This window comes from Mustela putorius, unplaced genomic scaffold, assembly GCF_011764305.1.
Source record: "Mustela putorius furo isolate JIRA1106 unplaced genomic scaffold, ASM1176430v1.1 tig00000095_pilon_pilon_pilon, whole genome shotgun sequence".
NCBI classification, from domain to species: domain Eukaryota; kingdom Metazoa; phylum Chordata; class Mammalia; order Carnivora; family Mustelidae; genus Mustela; species Mustela putorius.
This window is the reverse complement of record NW_025421280.1, coordinates 4647596-4668662: the sequence shown is the minus strand read 5'-3', so window position 1 is coordinate 4668662 and position 21067 is coordinate 4647596. Positions and strand designations below refer to the sequence as shown.

Sequence of the window (21067 nt, the reverse complement as noted above, 5' to 3'; positions counted from 1 at the left end):
ATTATCATATGGTTTCACTTACTTGTGGAGCATAAGGAATAACATGGAGGACATTAGGAGAAGGAGAGGAGAAGTGAGTTGGGGGAAATCAGAGGGGGAGATAAACCATGGGAGACTGCTGTGAACTCTGAGAAACAAACTTAGGGTTTTGGAAGGGAGGGGGTGGGGAGAATGGGTGAGCCTGGTGGTGGGTATTAAGGAGAGGATGAATTGCATGGAGCACTGGGTGTGATGCATAAACAATGAATTTTGGAACACTGAAAATAAATAAAATTAAGACAGTAAAAAAAAAAGTTAAAATCTTCAACTAAGATTTTTAGGTTAGGAGTGGGTAGATGGAACAAGTGTAAGTAAGCGGCTTCACCTGTCCCTTGACAAAAGTCTGTGTGGTGAAACAGTAAGCTATGAATTTGGATCACCTTTTCTCATCACACAACTAAAATGAAAGCCATCTTTTGGGACTATTAGCACTTTTTGAAATTCCTGACTTTATTAATGCTGTGGCTATATAAGCAAACATATAAGGTCTTTCAAGAACTTCAACCACTGGGGCGCCTGGGTGGCTCAGTGGGTTAAGCCTCCGCCTTGGGCTCAGGTCATGATCCCAGGGTCCTGGGATCGAGCCCCGCATTTTGCTTTCTGTTCAGCAGGGAGCCCGCTTCCCTCTCTCTTGCTGCCTGCCCCTCTGCTTACTTGTGATCTCTCTCTCTCTGTGTCAAATAAATAAATGAAATCTTAAAGAAAAAGAAAAAAGAACTTCAACCACTAATACATAGTAAGCTTTTAAACATGTTTAGAGCACTATGTCCCATGGGTGCTCTTGATGTAGAATATGCTAGACACTTACAAAGCTCCTGCTTGGCATGCAAGGAGGTTTTATAGAAATGGAAACATAGAAAATAATTCTCAGCTGTTTGCTACTGTAAAATCAGTTACCTGACTGAAACTATAGCTATTCAAACGTGGATACTTTAGTACGCACTAAATTATCCTTAAAAAAATGGAAACACCATATTTCTTTCCCTTGACTTGTCCTTCTAAATAATGTGTTGTTTAACTTTTCTCCATTAGATCTATTCTCTCCTAGCCAGTTTTGCTTGTGATGTACCACCTATGATTATATAAAAGGAGAAAGAGAGGGGCGCCTGGGTGGCTCAGTGGGTTAAGCCTCTGCCTTCGGCTCAGGTCATGGTCTCGGAGCCCTGGGATTGAGCCCCGCATCAGGCTCTCTGCTTTGCGGGGAACCTGCTTCCCACCCCCCGCCCCGCCTGCCTCTCTGCCTGCTTGTGATCTCTGTCAAATAAATAAATAACATTAAAAAAAAAAAAAGTAGAAAGAGAGCAGGTGCCATCTGTTCAGTCAGGTAAAGTAGACAGAAAAGACACCAATGTGTGATTTCCTGATTTCTAATGTTCATGCCACATCTATACAAAATTTCAGATTCTATGCACCTAACGACTAGACCAGATAATTAAGAACTCCGGGAACTTGGAAAGACCACTTGGGTTGTTTGTAAGATTTTTATGGAGGATTAGGACCTAAACCACCTGTAAAGATGGGGTAGGACTTTGGTAAGCCTGAAGAAGGTAACAGAGAGAAGAAGAAAAGTGTTTTGGAAAGTGTTCCATGGAAGGATCAAGGAGAGCAAGGCACAGGGTATGTATGAGGATGTCTTATCAAGAGAATTATAAGAATCTGTGGCAAAGCAGACTCAGTTACTAAATTGGGAACAGATAATGGAGAGCCTTGAATAATGTTAAGAAACTGAAGTTTAATCCTATAGCAAGTTGCCTTTAGAAGGTTTCTGATGAGACTTATAAGACCAAATTAGCGTCACAAACTAAACTTATATATATTTCATTAGCAAAAACTAAAAACTTGTGATTAACTATCTTATTTATGCAAAAAATTTTATTTTTTAAACAAAACAAAAATGCTGTCTTTGTTCCTTTATATATGGAAACAAGGAAGTCTACACGTATATATGTAGCTATACCTACAGGATTTTTCCCCCATGACTTTTCCTGGAAACACTGTGTTCTCCATGTCCTGTGCCCCCTTGCTCCACTCCTCACAGATACATACCCCTTCTGAAGTACGATGCGCCAGGGGAATGGCCAGGAGAGCAAGCTAACAGGGTTGCAAACTGAAAATCCCGCCTCCTTCTCCAGAGAAGAGCTAACGAACAGGTCTTCCATTTCAGAGCATCAGCGGGCCTGGAGTTCAATTCACATTTCCACAGAGTGATACAGATTTGTGCCATGAATTATAGCAGGAGATGGAGGAAGAAATATTTAACACATCTATAGTATTTATTGTCATTTACCAGAAGAAAGCAATAGTAAAACAAACGTTTATGGGGGAAAATTTTTCTTTTTTTTTTAAATGCTAAATTTCACCCAAGTCACTCAAACGGATTGGGAGTAGAAAATGTTGTCCCAGAAGAGTAATTTTTTTTATCTCCCCCTTCCTTGCCAGCCTCTTATTTTGCCCCTGCCTTTACAGAATACTCCTATCAGATGCCAGCCTTGTTCCCAGTTCTACCACCTGGCTCCAGAAGTATGCTGCTGAGACGGTCTCCAAGCTCTGACCGGACTCATTGTCTTAGTTCCTTGTTCTTCTAAGATTATTCTGTTCCCACTTATGCCAGTTCCTTTGGCAGTTGCACCTGTGGATTGAAGTAGTTGAAAAAAAGGGAAAAAAATTAATCCTGGAAATTCAAGAGTTAGGTAGCAAAAATGACAAAACTTACGTGCCTCTGAAGTTGCAAAAATGGATGAGAAATTTGGGCCAGAGAGCCTCCCAAAGCATAATAAAACAACAGTAACAACTGTATCCATCATCCCTGGGGCATTTCGTGAGGCCAGGGACTGATCTAAGGGCTGTAAGCACATGGTAAATCATCTCATAAAAACAAAAGGGCAGGGGTTCCTGGGTGGCTCAGTGGGTTAAAGCCTCTGCCTTCGGCTCAGGTCATGATCCCAGGGTTCTGGGATGGAGCCCCGCATCAGGCTCTCTGCTCAGTGGGGAGCCTGCTTCCTCAATCTCTCTCTCTCTGCCTACTTGTGATCTCTGTCTGTCAAATAAATAAATAAAATCTTAAAAACAAAACAAAACAAAAAGCCCAAAAGGGCAGATGCTGGAGTCTGCCCAGTTCAAATCCTGGTACTGTATTACTAGATGTGCGGTCGCGGGTATCAGTGTTCTCAGCTATAAACTGACCATAACAGCACGGGTCTAGCAGACAAAGCTATTTTAAGGATTATGTGATAGAAAACAAGTTAGTAAGCAATACCACACTTCAAGAACATTTTCTCATTTTACTCTACAATAGCCTTGTTAAGGAGGAGACCGGCTCAGAGAGGAGAAGGCGTTTCCCACCCAACTGGTTAGTGCCAGGGCAGGATCACAACCCAGATCTGCCTGATTTCAATACCCAAGACTGAACCACAAAAAACCCCCCACAAGAGTATATGATAGATGTTCTTTTATAACCTGGCCTTTCCTTTTTGAAGGACATTCCCAATTTGAAGGTCACTTAAATTTAAAAAGCAAAGTATTTGGAGAAGAAGGCCCAAGGGCAAAATAAATGACCAAAGAGTAGCTTCATCTGACTTGCAGGTTTGTATCATTGGAACGCCTTAAAGATAAGGCAAGTTCTTAAACAGTGTCAGGTGGTGTTACATCTTGGGAGTGACTTAGCCATCCTGCAGGAACCTTCCAGAGGACACTGAAGAGGTACAGAGGACACTCAGAGCTTGTATAATAATGAGTAAGAATTTTTCTCCTGTTCCCCATATCCACCTGCCAATGTGAGGAGCCATTCTGGCCATCTGTTACAGCCCCTCCTGCAGCCAATCTTCTCTCAGCGTTTGGCTGGAAAGATTTCCCAATCTCCTGCCCACCAGGGAAACTGCTCTCAAGCAGTTGCTACTGCCTGCCCAGCCTTCAAACCAAGGGGTTCTCCATGTGCTTCTGATCCTCTCCATCCTAGTGCCTGACTTTCAGGATGCACCTGTCTAGGACTCAACCATGGAGAACACCAACAGGGAAGAACACCAGTGAGCCCAAAATACAATGCCACGTAGTTAAAAGAACTACAGCACTGCAACAAATAATTAAAACAGCGTGTTCTTTGTATTGCGGGATGGAAAAAAAAAAGCATTTTAAATAATGCTATTCCAGATGTATGTTTAGATGCAGGGGAGAGATCCAAAACAATACAAATACTTTAAAAAGCAAAATGTGGCACTGACCCAACATAGTAAACCCAGATACATATTGACATATTTAAAACATGACCAAGATGGCAATTCAGAACATTGTGAAAAAGAATCCCTGGTTGGCTATCATTGATCAGTGATTTGGGAAAAAAAAAAAAAATCAAAGTGGGTTTCTTGCTCCCTACGTCCTTCTAAAATTTAACCTTTTAACTCATCTGTAATAGGGAATTAAAAAAAAAACTAAAAGTGACAAAAGCAGCAATAAAAGATGGGCAAATATTTTAGTAAGCTTCAAAAGAAGCCATTTCTAAGCAGAACCCAAAAGACAGAAACTAGAGAGGAAAAGATAACCAGCCTTGATGTTATAAATATATAAAACTTACAAACATGGCAATCTGCTTGCCGTATGGTTTGGGGGCCCTGTTCCCCCTTTCAGTGGTTGGTTAAAATTCATTTAAGGAAAGTATGTGTGCAGAGCATCCCACAGGGCTCACACTTATATACACTCACAGAGACGGGGGCAGGAAAAGAAGACCGTCTCCAGGGGTCATTTCATTGGGCACATCAATTTGAATTACTGCTTTCAGTCAACACCCCAGCAGGTGTCCAGAAAGAGCTGAGGAAGGCCTACTCTGAGGAATTCAGAATCTACTAGGAGACCCACACTATACTCATAAGGGTGTTCAAGCAGAATGTGGGAGATGCTGTAAGAGACATGCATGAAGGGTCATGGAAACATAGAGGGAGCGCATTCACTCCTGATGATTCGTTTGGTTTCTTTTGCTATAAGAAGTCCTGTTTGCACCAAGCCTGTTTGGATAACTTTCAAGAGATAGAATTAAAGGTCATATGAACAAAGGGTATGAAGGCAAGAAAAGAAGACCCTTTGGGGGAAATATCAAGGGATGTGATTCGTCGTGGGTGCCATAGACTTGGGGTTGTTGTCAGTGGGATGTCCACAGTAGCAGAACCAGTGTCATCAAGGACCTGGAGAGAAAGGCAAATTCTCAGGCACCATCCAAAATCCACTGAATCAGGAACTCTAGAGACGGGCTCAGGAATCGGCACTCAGCCTTCGAGGTGGTTCTGATGCATGCTAAAATTTAAGACTCACCATCACAGACTCAGAAACATTGTATACCATAAACTCTTTTTCCAACTAGGTATTAGGAAAAGGCAGTTCCTATGCTCTGTAGTTCTGGTCAACGTATGCTCTTTCAGGATGAGTTTGAAATATTACACAGTTCTTTCTCGAGGAGACCTCTTGTATAAAGAACTGATGGAACAAATAAAATAAGGAACAAAAATATAGGGCAGAGGGAAAAGTCATTGAAGACAACTCTGGGGCTTTAGACCTGAATGTGCAAGAGAAGGGAAAGAACAGTGAACACAGCGAACCAGAAGCACCAGCAGGTCTCAACTCAAGAGGTTGGCTGGGGGGGGGGGGGGCGCCTGGGTGGTTCAGTGGGTTAAGCCACTGCCTTCGGCTCAGGTCATGGTCTCAGAGTCCTGGGATCCAGCCCCGCATGGGGCTCTCTGCTCAGCGGGGAGCCTGCTTCCTCCTCTCTCTGCCTGCCTCTCTGCCTGCTTGTGATCTCCGTCTGTCAAATAAATAAATAAAATTAAAAAAAAAAAAAAGAGGTTGGCTGGGGAAAGACTGAACAAAGGTGCTAAGAAAACTCCAGTGATCTAAATGGAAAGAGAGATCTGGGAAGTATCCTAGATTATGTGACAATGGAAACAAAAGGAGAAGATAAAATGGGAAAGGGGAGGAAAGTGCGGAAGTATGGAATCCAGAAATCCTTAAGAGAAAGAAGATCTTGTTAATGAGGCGAAGAAGAAATGGCCAGAGGTGGAAATGAAGACTCCAGGGTCTATAATGTCCCATTTCATAATCATAACTACCTATATGTCATGGAGTCTTTTGGCTAACCAAGGCTACTTTTGATATTCTTTTCTTTTTTTAAGGTTTTGTTTATTTATTGGCAGACAGAGATCACAAGTAGGCTGAGAGGCAGGCGGGGGGTGGGAAGCAGGGTCCCTGCTGAGCAGAGAGCCCAATGCGGGGCTCTATCCCAGGACCCTGAGATCATGACCCAAGACAAAGGCAGAGGCTTAACCCACAGAGCCACCCAGGCGCCCCATGCTTTTGATATTCTTAAACTGAAGTCTTTCCAAAGCAGAAATTTAGCTGTGTTTTTAGGCATTGGGGTGGAAACAATCCAGGTATAGAGAGGTGAGCCCAAGGTGAAATTGAGTGAATGTTAAACCACCTTCTTTGATTGGCACTGAAGCCTGTGTGTGATATAAATGCATTGGCACTGGGCATTGATATCGGTAAATGAAATTGTCACAGATGGGATCTTATCTCAGGGAGAAGTACAAAGACCCATCTGGGATGGTAGGCAGTGAACGGTCCACAAAATTTTTCAGGATAAAGGGAAATCCCGGGGCACCTGGGTGGCTCAGTGGTTTAAGCCTCTGACTTCGGCTCAGGTCATGATCCCAGGGTCCTGGGATTGAGCCCCGAGTCGGGCTCTCTGCTCAGCGGGGAGCCTGCTTCCTCCTCTCTCTCTGCCTGCCTCTCTGTCTGCTTGTGATCTCTGTCTCTCAGGTAAATGGATAAAATCTTAAAAAAGAAGAAAAAAGAAAAAAAGAAAAAGGAAATCCCACATTTGCCCAGGGAGGGGTAAGCCTCCAATTACTCAGTTATTAACTCATCAGGAAAGGACTCTGTGATTATTGAACGAATTCACTTTGTTAGGCAAGACAGAGTTTAAAAGCACAGCTAAAAACAAGAACAAAACAAACTAAACAAATTCTACAGGAGCCAAGTAAGTAATGTCAACAAGTGAAACAGGCCGGTGTTAGGCGGTATGGCATGGTGGAGACTGAGAAGAACTGGAGAGTCCATTACCTATCTTAAGGGAGAAGCCAAACGTCAAATCCAGCTGATGAGTGCCATGCAAACCCAAGCCCACTGTGGCCAGCTCTGATGTTTCAGGTGGTGCCAAAGAACTAAATGTTATTATGGGTATTTTCAATTTGGTACAACAATATCCAAGCCAAACACTCCAGGCCTGCAGATGTGGCTGACAGTCGGCCTGTTCTCACATACCTGGCCCACAGAACACATCTCTCTTAAACTGGGTAAAAGGGCAGCTTCTTGGAGGAGGTAGCATTTAAGCCAAGCCAGTATATAGATTTCCCTTTATTCTTTGCTACCAACTTCATTTTAAGGGTCCCAGGCCAGAAATATGGCGTGGGGGAGAGAACAGGCATTGAAATGAAAAAAATACAATTAAAAAATATAAACGGACTGCTTGATGGGATATGTTTTGCATATACAAAATTACTATTTTCAAGTCCATGAGAGAAAAACAGAAGACTGTAAAAGGAAAACAAGACTAGCTAAGACTAAATCATTTATGTTTTTGGATATTCAAGATTCCAGTTAGGATCCTCAGCTTTTAAAAAAATCACGAGGGGCGCCTGGGTGGCTCAGTCGGTTAAGCCGCTGCCTTTGGCTCAGGTCATGATCCCAGGGTTTTGGGATCGAGTCCCACATCGGGCTCCTTGTCCAGCAGGGAGCCTGCCATTCGGCCTGCTTGTGCTCTCTCTATGACAAATAAATAAATAAAATATATTTTTTAAGATTTTACTTATTTATTTGACAGAGAGAGATAGCACAAGTAGGCAGAGAGGCAGGCAGAGAGAAAGGAGGAAGCAGGCTCCCTGCTGAGCAGAGAGGCCAATGTGTTGCGGAGCTTGATCCCAGGACCCTGGGATCATGACCTGAGCCGAAGGCAGAGGCTTTAACCTACTGAGCCACCCAGGCACCCCAATAAATAAAATCTTAAAAAAAAAAATCACAATGAAAATGAAATCTTCCATTTGCAATGATGTGGATGGAGGGTATTATGCTAAGCAAAATAAGTCAGTCAGAGAAAGGCAATTATCATATGAGCTCACTGATATGTGGAATTTAAGAAACAAAACCGAGGAGTATAGAGGAAGAGAGGAAAAAAAAATAAAACAAGATGAAATCAGAGAGGGAGATAAACCATGAGTGGCTCTTAATCATAGGAAACAAACTGAGGGTTACTGGAGGGTAGCTGGAGTTACTGGAGGGAGGAGAGGTTTCCTGGAGGGGAAGAGATAAGTGGGTGATGGACATTAAGGGAGATATGTGATGCAATGAGCACTGGGTATTATATAAGACTGATGAACCACAGACCTGTACCCCTGAAACCAATAATACATTATATGTTAGTTAATCAAATTTAAATGGAAAAATATTTTTTAAAAATCACAACATTTCAAAATTATACTTTAATTCTAACCTCATCCTTTCAAAACCCAGGGGTTTGGAGGGCATCTCTCTCCACCAGTCCAAGAGTGGGGGAGAAAAACCTAAAAATCTTTAATTTCACTTTTCCCAAATGAGGGCTGTTATGTCTCATTTGACTGACTAAAAATACCCCTTTCTGCTGAGATTTTGTAGTATTGCCATCAATTGTGTTTTCTATATTCCGCTCAGTCTAAGAGGCACATTTTGTGACATTTCCACAGATCCCCAAATCAGAAAGCATCTTACAGTCCGTAAGCTTTACAACAGTTGACGGTAGATTCAAGCACGAACACACCACGGCTTTGCACACTATCGGCAGCTCCATTAACTATGCACGCAGATGTGCTGCCATTTAGAGTAGCTTTTTGAAGAAGGACAACGCCGACTTGGCAAAATGGGGTGGGAATGTAACTCTTTGTACTATTTTTGAACTTCTGCAAGTCCAAATGATTTCGCAATAAAAAAGACTGTCTTCTAAAAAGATCACACTGCGATTCAGAATGAAAGCAGAAATTTACTATGTATGCAGCAAGGAACACAATTTGATCGGTGGGGAACAAAGGGACATTAGTGGAGTGAATTTTGGTCAGTGGGATGAAATCATTTGCACATCTTTTTTTTTTTTTTCCAGAGCATTCACAGGACTATGTGTATGAAGCTGTGTGACAATCTCTATCTCATGCACCTGCAGAGATGACTCTCACAGGCCAAGCCAGGCAGGTGAAAGCAGGAGAAACTGCCAATCCCTTGGAACAGATAAAAGACACTTCAAAGCATAGGCTGCTTTGCAAGACACTCATTCAAAAATCATGTCAGCATTTACTTTGAAGTGTGCTTCTTTCTTAACGGACATCAAGCACAAAACAAAACACAGCTTACAACCGATAGCAGTTTAGAACTGATGGAAAAATAGAAAATGTAGCAATCAGCCAGGGTTGCGTTTTTGTGGTTATCCTCATTAATTTATTTTCATGTCTTTTGTTCTAGAATCTGGACTCAAAGTTGAAGTGTTTCGGTTGACTAAAAGGCAGAGGGTCCTGGTTGTGGAAGTTATAAAACCAAGACTGTAAGTTCCATGAGGTCAAGACTGTGCCTGTCTTTTTCGGCCCGTGCCCCTGTCCCCTCTGATGGTACCTGACACACAGGTGCACTACATAAGTGCTACACTAACAAATAAGTGAATGGGCAGAATGAAACAGACTCCAGGGTAAGCAGACTTGCTCAGAGAACTCCCTCGGAAGGCAGGGAATTGGGTCAGAAAATCATCCGAACTTCATGCTCTCTTCTAATCCGAACCCACAGGTCACCTCTAATGCAGATTTTAGAAAGACTTCTCTTGGGGCACCTGGCTGGCTCAGTTGGTTGAGTCTGACTTTTTTTTTTTTTTTTTAAGATTTTATTTATTTCAGAGAAAGAGAGAGAGAGAATACACTAATAGGGGAGGGGCAGAGAGACCAGGAGACACCCAGTTGAACAGGGAGCCTGATGAAGGACCCAATACCAGGACCCTGACTTGCCAAAGGCAGACACTTACCTGACTGAGCCACCCAGACATCCCACTTGTCTGATGCTTGATTTCAGCTCAGGTCATGATCTCAGGGTCATGAGATCAAGCCCAGCATGGGGCTCTGTGCTGGGCGTGGCACCTACTTAACATACTTTCTCTCCCTCTGCCCTTCCTTCTCTCCATCTCTTAAAAAAAAAAAAAGGGACTCCTCTTCAGTCTTTTCAGACTTATTTTCTCTTGGTACAGCCTCCAAGGCAGCTTGAATATGCTTTACCAATGACTGGTTACACAGTGACAGAGCTAGTTTCTCCCAAATCAACACCCCAAGCCACCCCCCTACAGGGGGTCTGGCTGCCTGGAGAAGAGCAGGTGCAGAAACTCTTTATACACTACCCAAGGGCAGGCAAAGAACTCTTGTCTGACCTCAGGGGACCTTCTAGTGTTCTCACCCTGTTCTACCCAAGGAAGAATCAGAATCCCCCTATGACACAGAGGAAAGTCATCTTTGATTTAGAAGAATGGAATGCTGTCAATTCTGCATTACCGCAGATGGGAAGAAGGGACCTACATCTGTATAACACATCTTGAAGAAATTGTGACTCCCTATGATGAAATAATAGATGGACTGTTTGGCTCTATTACACTCTAGATTTTAAAATAATACAGTTCGGGGCACCTGGGTGTCTCAGTGGGTTAAAGCCTCTGCCTTCGGCTCAGGTCATGATCTCAGGGTCCTGGGATCGAGCCTTGCATTGGGCTCTCTGCTCAGCAGGGAGCCTGCTTCCCTTCCTCTCTCTCTGCCTGTCTCTCTGCCTACTTGTGATCTCTGTCAAATAAATAAATTAAATTAAATTAAATTAAATTAAATTATACAGTTCATTATTAAGTACCTATGACTTTTGGACATACGCCTTTCAGATTCCATAGGTGCTATCATTGTAATGACAAAAAAAAATATTTCTTCAACTTCACCTGCAAGGAATACACATTTTCGTGTATCAGCAGCAGTTAATCATGAATCACAATAAACATTAAAGCTGAAATCATAGTCAAAACTCCATTCATTCACGGAGCTTAAAATTGATAGCAGTTTAGAACTGATGGAAAATAAGAAAAGGTAGCAATTAGCCAGGGGTTCTGGAGATGGTATCCTGACGTTTACCGTTTATCTGGCCACCTAAACAGTGGAGAGTACAGAAATGCCATCGCAGGTAGTCTATCTTCATCTACTAAAAAAGAACCAACTATTTTTAAACATTCTGGAAGCACTCAGGTATTTACAAATGATGGGCCTAAATTAGGCTTCATCCTTACTTATTCCTGCAGCAGGTTCCTCGAGATCTCTGAAGGTCAGCTCTGCGGCTGGGGTGGATAAACGCTTGGCCCTGGACCTGGAGCTGAATTTCAGTGTCGATTCTACCACTTTCTAGCTCTGCCTCCTATACACGGTACTGAACTTCTCTAAGCCTCAGTTTCTCTTTTATAAAATAGGGAGAATAATAATACCTACCTCCTAGGGCTAAGAGGATGAGTTAATTCATATAATGTATCTGGCCTACAATAATCGCTCAATACACCTTAGCTGTGAATTGCACTGGTACAAAGTTGTCTAGTTCTTTATGTGTCCTTGGGGATAACTGGTAATTTTGTTGCCCTGGTAATGCTGATGGCTTCCTTCGGTTAGTCACCACTAGTGAGACTCTCCCGGAGTTAAAACAAGCAGGAGGTAGAGGTGGGATACCCTGGAATTCGTTCAACATTTCTCCTCCCCTCTACTTACGGGCTTAAGATAGGCGACATTACTGTGGCGAATGTCATTCAAGAGCTGATCTCTGGGAGTGATTTCCACCAGCGGGGGTGGCCTGTTTTTCGGCACCGGTTTGAGCGTTCTGATGACATCTTTGAGGTTGGTCTTCTCGGGCGGCTCTCTGGCTTCGGGCATCCGAGACTTGCGTTGCATCCTCTTCAGCTTCACCACTCGGAAGGAGTCAGGGTCCGTCCTGTACTTCGGGGGCTGTGACGGCTTCTTCATCATTTCATTCTGTCGATTGAAGGCGGCCGCTTGGAGGTTGGGCGGCTGTGGAGGAGGCTGGAGGAACTCCTGCATCCTGGGATCCGGCATGGGTCCCCCCAGCCTCTCCCACATTCCAGGTGGCAGCCCCAACCCATTCTCCAACATGGCTATCAACTTCCTCTGCTCTTTGAGCTGCTGCTGTTTTTGTTCCTCTTGTCTTTTCTGCCGCTGCTTGTCCTGATTCCTGGTGAGCAGGTTGGTCACCACCATTCTGGGACCCGGGAGCTCAAAATGGTAGCCCACCTTCAGGAGAGTGGTGTTGGCCTTCAACAGCCGGGAGATTTCCATTTCGGCATGGTGGCCCAGCATGTGCCTTTGATTGTGAAACCGAAGTTCGGTGAGCGTCTCGTTGAACTGGAGGCACCTCATGATGGCCACGATTCCTTTCCCCGTGATGAAGTTGGACTCGATGTTGAGAGTGGTAATGCTCCTATTTTCCCGCAGCATGTTCGCCAAGGCGAACGCAACGTTCTCATCCGCGCCCACGTTGGCCAAGCTGAAGGTTTTGATGTGTTTGTTTTTCTTCATTGCGTTGACGAAGTCCAGCAACATCTCCTTGGGGATGTTTTCAATGTTGTTCAGGTTGAGCTCCTTCATGTCAGGGTCATTCTGTCTAACGCGCCTCAAGCTCCCATCCAGGTCTGTTTGGTTTCCCGAAGGCCTCGCACTTACCTTTAGAAAACTGGTATCTAGCGCTAACTTCTTGGGATCTAATTTTGATATTTTCTTCTCACTTTTTTCTTGGACCTCTGGTCCGTCTTTCTGTTCTCCAAATGCCTTCTTAGCTACTTGTGCACAGCTGCTCTCCCCGTTCCTGATCTGCTGCTCTACCCCACCTTGCACGCCTCTTTGTGGCTTTTCCACACTCTCTTCACTGTCGTCATTTCCTTCCTCGTCTTCATCCTCGTCATCTTCATCCTCGTCATCCTCATCCCCGTCATCTCCTTCATCTTCTTCACCATCAGCATCATCGGTTTCTGGGACATCGCTGCTGCCTTTTGATTCTCTTTTATTTGCAGCAATTTCGTTATTGAGCTTTTCTTTTAAATACTGGGACACATTTTTATTACCTTTGCCTACTTCTTCATGCTGCTCTTGAGTGTCCACCTAAAAGAGAGGTTTATGAGGGTTAGAACACATGGGGATGGAGAAACAGGAAGCAGAGCAGTCGCTACTGGAAATAAGAGATTTATTAGGAAGTGAAATGAGTAAGCAAATAAATGGTGTGTATAGTGTTCCATTTGTGTGTGTATACATATACACAAACACATATACAATATATAAAAGCTTATAAATGTATAGGAAAAACAAGTCTATGGTGATGCTTACCCAATTATCAGTTCTCTCTTAAAAATAGAGGGAATTATTAAGGTAACTGAGAAGGGGGCAGTGTCTGGCCGGCTCAGTCAGAGGAGCATGTGACTCCTGATCTCAGGGTTATGAGTTCAAGTCCATGTTGGCTGTAGAGATTACTTTAAAAATAAAATAAAATAAGATAAAAAGATAACTGGAGGGGTGCCTGGGTGGCTCAGCGGGTTAAGCCTCTGCTTTTGGCTCAGGTCATGGTCCCAGGCTCCTGGGATCAAGCCCCACATCGGGCTCTCTGTTCAGCAGGGAGCCTGCTTCCTCCTCTCTCTCTGCCTGCTTTTCTGCCTACTTGTGATCTTTGTATGTCAAATAAATAAATAAAATCTTAAAAAAAAAAGATAACTGGAGAGGGGATGCATGTAATTCTAAAGTATTTAAATGTTTTAAAAAAATACACGTATTAGTTTTGTAAGCAAATATAATCTAAATAAAGATGAACTTTTATAGCCATACTACAGATAGATACAAACACATTTTGGGGGGGGGGTGTGCTGTGTTTATCTCATTCCATATGGTAAAATGAAACATAATTTTGGTTTTGGACTCTGTATTGTTTTTAAAAATGGTGTTCAATTCTAGAAGCGGCCCCCAAATTATTTGCTTTGAAAACCTTATGGAGTTATCGATCAATACACTGAAGTCTTTGTTTTATATATATCCAAATAGGCATTTTTGTGTTCAATAGTCCTAGGTTACACAAATTACTCATTGCTCCAAACAAAACTTACATCCCAAGATACCTGCTAATCTAATATAATGTGTATATCAACTTTCCCTGAAAACATAACATACTGTGGGAAAAGTGAGAGCATTTTGATACCCTGAAATATACCAAAGACCTAGACTTGGATTTTTTGTCTCCTCAGTTCTATGACCACTATCCTGACTACTTCGAGGACAGGATCATGAGTCCAGTTTCTTTTGAAACAAAGTCTTTAGGGGGCAGTGCTGGCTACAGAAGAGGATCAGATTATACAGATCTTTAGAAACAATGCTTTGGGGCACCTGGGCAGCTCAGTGGGTTAAAGCCTCTGCCTTCAACTCAGGTCATGGTCTCAGGGTCCTAGGGTCAAGCCCCGCGTTGGGCTCTCTGCTCAGCAGGGAGCCTGCTTCCCCCTCTCTCTCTGTCTGCCTCTCTGCCTACTTGTGATCTCTCTATCAAATAAATAAATAAAATCTTAAAAAAAAAAAGGGAACAATGCCTTAGTTTAGAAAGGAAATTAGCAGTTTCTAAACGATGTTTGTTAGATTCTTGCTTATCAATTAGTGTGCTTTCCTATACCACATGTGTACCTCATAGGTGTCATTTTGAAAGCTGGTGTAGCATTTTCAAGCAAGAACTTGATCTTCTTGCTTACAACATACGGTAGGTTGGAAGTGACAGTTGGCAACAGTCATCCTAACCACTTTAAAGCCTTCTCTACTGCATTTCTCATCTGTCCCAGTAGGGGGAGACAATCATCAAGCTGTTTAAATTATACTAAGGGAAGACAAAAGTGTTCAAAGTACCCAGTTTTCTTTTTCTGAAATTTGCATTCAGAATAGAATTGGTTCTTACTCCAACTGTATAATATAGTCACTCCAAATAGCTGCAGATTGTACCTTAAACTCCAACCTGACCAAACGGGCAATTGCTTAAATTTAGTACATGTTTAAACTCTTCTGACCCTGAAACCAGTTTGTAAGTTTCCTTAATCACAGCCAGCATGATAGCAATGTGAGAAGATAGAGCTGTAACAGCAGGTATAACTAAAAGCGTCTTTACCTGCAGGGATCTTGGTCTTCCTTTGGCTTTGTCCTTTTTAAGTGGAACATTAAGAAAAGTATGCTGAGGGGTGCCTGGGTGGCTTAGTGGTTTAAGCCTCTGCCTTCAGCTCGGGTCATGGTCTCGGGGTCCTGGGATCGAGCCCCACGTCGGGCTCTCTGCTCAGCGGGGAGCCTGCTTCCCCCTCTCTCTCTGCCTGCCTCTCTGCCTACTTGTGATCTCTCTCTATCAAGTAAATAAATAAAAATCTTTAAAAAAAAAAAAAAAAAAAAAAAAAAAAAAAAAAAAAAAAAAAAAAGAAAAGTATGCTGATATATGATAGGTTCATAGATGCAAATGCAATTCTAGTGGCCATATAAGAAATATATTGCAGGGACGCCTGGGTGGCTCAGTTGGTTGGACGACTGCCTTCGGCTCAGGTCATGATCCTGGAGTCCCGGGATCGAGTCCCGCATCGGGCTCCCAGCTCCATGGGGAGTCTGCTTCTCTCTCTGACCTTCTCCTCGTTAATGCTCTCTCTCACTGTCTCTCTCTCAAGTAAATAAATAAAATCTTAAAAAAAAAAAAAAAAAAAAAAAAAAAAAAAGAAATATATTGCAGAAAGAACGGTCTTTACAACAACTGTTCAATAGCTGTCAATTTCTAAATGTATTACTGATATCCAATAAACTGTGTTAATATGGAATTTTGGGAGTTATTTGACATGGTTGAACTATATAGATTATGGGGCGAGACTTCAGAAGGGCTGTGACGCCCTTGCAATTTTCTGTGAAATACTACCTAAGAATGTGTAAGCAGAAGGAGGGGTATAGAGCATTCATCAGCTTCTTAAAGCGTTCTATGTGTCCAAAAAAAAAGGAGTTAAGGACAAATTCTTATAGGTTATGAGCTAATTCATTAAGATTAGGTCTGTAGAATCAGGCTTTCCTACACAGTGAACCCCACAGCCATTAAAAAAAAAAAGAGACATTTACACGAAAACTATCATTTTTCCTTCCCAGTTATACCATGTAAGTGTTTCAGGAAGTTCCAGTCCGACATCAGATTAAATGTTAATGACCTAATCTAGCAGCGGCAACAAAACAAGACCAAACATGAAGTCTTGAGAAACGGACAGTTGCCGCAGGGACACCTGTCGCTCGGGCCCAGGCAGACGATTCTCTGCTGTACACAAATTCCTGATTACCTGGGACGGCACAAAGGTGACAGGGACACGTTCATCCTCCAGCATGCGTCTGGATGCCTTTTGCCAATACATATAATCCATTAGAGACTTATGGTCAAAATTTCCTGTGGGTGGCTTGTCGGTCTGATCCTTCTGAATCATTCCAACGGGAAGCCTGGGGTCCGGGGCCATCACTTCCATTTCTGACTGCAGTTTTCTCAGCTCTTCGGGGGACAGGTTGGCCAAGATTTCATCTTCATCAATCTCCTCATCAAAGAGTTCTTCGTCTGAATTCCTGCTGTGTTCTGACATGATTTTTTCCCCCCTGTATTTTTCTCTGTTACTAGAAAAGGAGAAATAATCAAAGACTCTCTCCAAATAAGCAAAAACTCTCAAGGAATTCCCCCTGGTTAACAAACATTCCAGGTTAACACTGCTTAAAGAGGTTTTCACCCCTGAGGATCTCAGTGGCCTGTGATGAGCAGCTTGGGGGGGGGACTATAGCTAAGCTCACGCCGTATCTATATTAAGCAGGGCTTGGCTGGATAGCATCAATTTATGAAACTACTGTGTGGCTCTCATTTTGGCAACGTGAGTCAGCTGTGCAAATCCATCTGACATTTCAGTACAGCTGCTGAGGTCTGCCAGCGAGTACCAGGTCTGGAGAATCTCTATGGGGATAAAATCAGTTCTTCCCAGGTACTGTCACACCCCAGTTCATGCAGCCCATACACACGTACTGTAACACTACAGGGGAGATCACTTCTTTTTACTTAGCTGACTAGAGCAACTTACAAGTTTTGGGAGGGAAGATCCAACCAGCGACTGGAGTTCCACAGAAGTCAAAATTCTACTTGTGGGTGGAACTCGAGCTCTCGGGGCTTCTCTCTTCATGCCAGGGTGACTCTGGAAGCAAACCGGCACACAGCAGAGCAGAGGTCTGGCTCTGTTTCTCATTCCCAGTGTAAGCTGAACCTCTGCAAGATGTCCTTATTTGCATCTCGATCCTGTGATCTGACAGACGGGGACAACCAGCGCTTGAATTCCACTATAAACGAGGAGTTTAATATTCTAAATAATTGTTTTTTCTTACTAAAAATCCATTAGCTAGGATAAATTGAAGTGGGTCACAAATGAAAGGCAACAAGCCCCCAAACTGTTAAAGTCCTGGAAGAAACCATGATAGGATTTTTCTTTTTTTATGTCCTCAGAGGGCAGTATTTAATCCAAATGACAAATGCACGTTTTTTGGACCCAGATATTCCTCTTTTGGCAATGTATCCTACTGATATGCTATCGATAGGGGTGAAATGACAGGTGTACAGAATTATTCAATATAACAGTATAGAATAGTATGTATTATATGTTGTTATTGGTAGGAGAAGAGGTAAAAGAATATAGGTATATATACACAAATTTTATCAACATAATGGATCCTTGGAAAAATATACAAGAAACCATTATCATCAGTACTTCTGGAGAGAAGAGTGGCTTGTCTGAGAGATGGGGCTGGGAAAGGCTTCGTTACTGTATACTCTTTCATAATCGCCAGCCTCGGGGCTTTATGAATATAATGCTTAGTCAAGCTTTTAATGCTTATTTCAATGCTTACTCAATGCTTATTTGTACATTTATTGTACAAAAATTAAGATAACACAGGGAAGTATAAAGAAAATAAAAATTTTCCCTTATGTCACCACTAAGAGCTACCACTCACTATTAACATTTTGGTTCATCAGTCCAGTCCATTCTTCCAGGCGCATGAACTAAATAATATTTTGTCATCTCTCTCTTTTTTTTTAATTACAAAATCAGGACTTTTTCATGGCATTTTTTCTACTACTACATAATTTTTAATAGCTCTCTGTTAAGACTCTGTATATGGATAGACAATAATTTATGTAAGCGATCCCCAATTGTTGAATATTTGGACTGTTTTCCATTCTCACAAGCACAAGGATTTCTTAAATAAACAACCCCTCTAGCTAAATAATTATGGATGTGTAAAGTTATTTCCTTAGGATAAGCTGAATACATTCTAAGAAGTGAAATTGCTGGGTCCAAGAGTATGAAGAAGTGGAAGGCATTTCATACACCTAAGTGATCTCAATATTTTTGCAAATCATCTCCAATACATATATATTAAAGTTTTTGCAAGTTACATATGTAACTATTCTAATATATCACTTATAGATATCATATTTATAATATACATGGCCAAATATTCTTAAGTAAATAATATTTATAATTATAAATGTTAATTTTTGGCATATGTTTTGTTACACACACACACACATGTGCAGCTATATAACAAAACATATCCAGAAAAATCAACTGTGGGAAGTTTTAAATGGATGTTCTAATGTTTTCTTCCCATCCCAGTTATTTATTTTGAATACCCCAAGGTTGAGAAGCTTCTCAAAGATATGGCTAGGAGCACTGGGTGTGGTGCAAAAATAATGAATACTGTTATGCTGAAAATAAAAAATAAATAAATAAATAAAGATATGGCTAAACGACTCCCAAGAAATTTATTAGCAGTTTACTTGAATGATCATGTTAACGTAAAGGACACAGGTGCATGGTGGCACCCCAGCGGTGTCCTCTTGCTCTCAGGTCTTCCTACTGTCCCTGTAAAACGGACAGATGTTCATGGCTTCGGGGGCAAGGAGGTAGACCACTTTGCCGATAGCTCATTTGCAAACCATCATTTCATAGACGTCGTTTGTCAGTGGTCTAGAGAGACTTGATTAAGAAGAGTTTTATGTTCAAGGTGTTTGGGAAATGTGAAATTCTGCTTTTGCCTTTTAAAGATGTGTGTAGCACCGGAGTTACTGAACACTCTGAGAAATCACACACCAAAGAAACCAATTTGTTTAACCCAATATTCCCCAACCTCATTTAATTCATGCCTCCCGACCCCGATCTAAATATGAAAGAGAAAGATCTGGCATCACTCTGCTGGATTCATGTTCCAGCTGTATTCCTTACTATGTGCTATTGGACAGCTTACTTGGCCCAATTACCTCATCATATCAAAGGGATCGGAAATAATAGTTACCATATACAATTACTGAGAGACCGACATGAGGTTATATATAGCTACACAAATTAAGCAGGATTATGCATGGCACAGAGCAAGCCCTTAATAAATGTTAACTATTACTAGTCTCATCATTCATGGAGAACCACAGAAACACTTAAAGAAAAACAAACACAATTATAAAATGTAACACATTTTGTAAACCATTTCCATGGGAGAAACCATTATAATAATGTCAATCAACAAAGGGCTTGGAAAAAATCTTGTTGCTTTTACAGAAAGCAAGAGGCTCTTAGATGGGACTGTGTCTAAGGAAAATAGAACACCACCATTTATTTTGTTAATATACAGCTCTCCCAAGAAAAACGATCTGAATTCTTGCTTGTAAGTTTTCATATTTAAATTCTCTCCTGGAGACAAACATTTCTTGATGATCAAAAGTGGATTGAGGAAGTGCTGTAAGGGGCGCTCTTTCAGCTAACTTCCATCCTGCTGAGCGAGTTCAAGAAGAGCGTACATCTCTCCCAGCTGCTTCCGCTGCGCATTTGACTCATATGCTGACAGAGAGGGTTTTGCTGGTGTAATTAGCCTCATTTGACACACAGATGATTGAGTTGGGTTTCTCTCTTGACGATGCTGTGCAGCTGCCGTCTCACATTGGAATCCAACCACCGCACCCGAAGAAAGCAGCTCGCTGTGCGACTGCTGAGTTTTCCAGCCCAGGTAGGGCATCACAGATCAGAATGTCTGGCAGAGATTACAGTGAGTGCACTGATGCCCTGGGGCCCACCCAGAAGCTACTCCATCAGACTGCTCTGGTTTGGGTTCAGAATTCTGTATTTTTTTGAAAGCTCTCCAGGGGATTCAGATGTGTAAATAAGCACGGGGATCACAGGGCTATGGCAAGGCCCCCATTTTACAGATCAAGCTCAGATAGCTCAAGGAACGGCATCTGATTCACAGCACACTACCTCCAGATATAGCACCTTGGAATACAGAATATATATATATATATATTTTTTTAATTTGACAGACAGAGATCACGAGTAGGCAGAGAGGCAGGCAGGGTGCGGGGGTGAGAAGCAGGCTTCCCACTGTGCAGAGAGCCCTCCATGGGGCTTGATCCCAGGACCATGACCCGAGCTGAAGGCAGAGGCTTTAACCCACTGAGCCACCCAGGCCCCCCGGAATATGGACTATTTTAAGCTGAAGGTGTTTCAGAAAAGGCAGGAGCAGGAAGGACTCTATGACCTCTCCTTCCCTGCGCTCAAGCAGGTCCTAAGTCCCTCATCAGAGAGGTGTCCTCCCTTTCCAGGGAACAGAGTCCTCAACTCCTAAGATAGGACACCAGAAGGAATCCAAACTGACAAGACTTGCTAAATTTCACCCAGTTTACTACCTTTAGCTCATATCCTTTTGTCCTGTCACACGTTTTTCCATGATTTTCTACTCTTCATTAAACTTAGCACAAAATCACTCGGTTTAATTTCTCTTGGGGTAGGTACACATTTCCATATGAATGCTCCTGTGTCACGTAACACTTCCCTTAAGTATATTTGTATGCTTTTCTT

General features: G+C 42.3%; 1 protein-coding gene across 1 annotated transcript; it reads right to left on the bottom strand.

The window, feature by feature from the left end:
* Window positions 1-1329: 1329 nt before the first annotated feature.
* On the bottom strand, window positions 1330-17407 carry LMOD3 (leiomodin 3). The gene is made up of 4 exons (XM_004738334.3): window positions 17249-17407; window positions 16475-16796; window positions 11862-13262; window positions 1330-2668 (listed from the first exon to the last, which is right to left on the bottom strand). Exons 2-4 carry the CDS (start codon window positions 16763-16765, stop codon window positions 2642-2644), a joined length of 1719 nt encoding a protein of 572 aa, XP_004738391.1. The 5' UTR covers window positions 16766-16796; window positions 17249-17407; the 3' UTR covers window positions 1330-2641.
* Window positions 17408-21067: the final 3660 nt, after the last annotated feature.

What these genes read in the sequence shown, in the direction of transcription:
- LMOD3 (XM_004738334.3), bottom strand. Translation starts at nt 16,765, where the DNA reads ATGTCAGAACACAGCAGGAATTCAGACGAAGAACTCTTTGATGAGGAG. An exon ending in TCACCTTTGTGCCGTCCCAG is followed by an intron (nt 13,263 to 16,474) that starts GTAATCAGGAAT and finishes CCTCTCTTTTAG; the next exon opens with GTGGACACTCAAGAGCAGCA. An exon ending in ATGTCGCCTATCTTAAGCCC is followed by an intron (nt 2,669 to 11,861) that starts GTAAGTAGAGGG and finishes TTCAATCCACAG; the next exon opens with GTGCAACTGCCAAAGGAACT.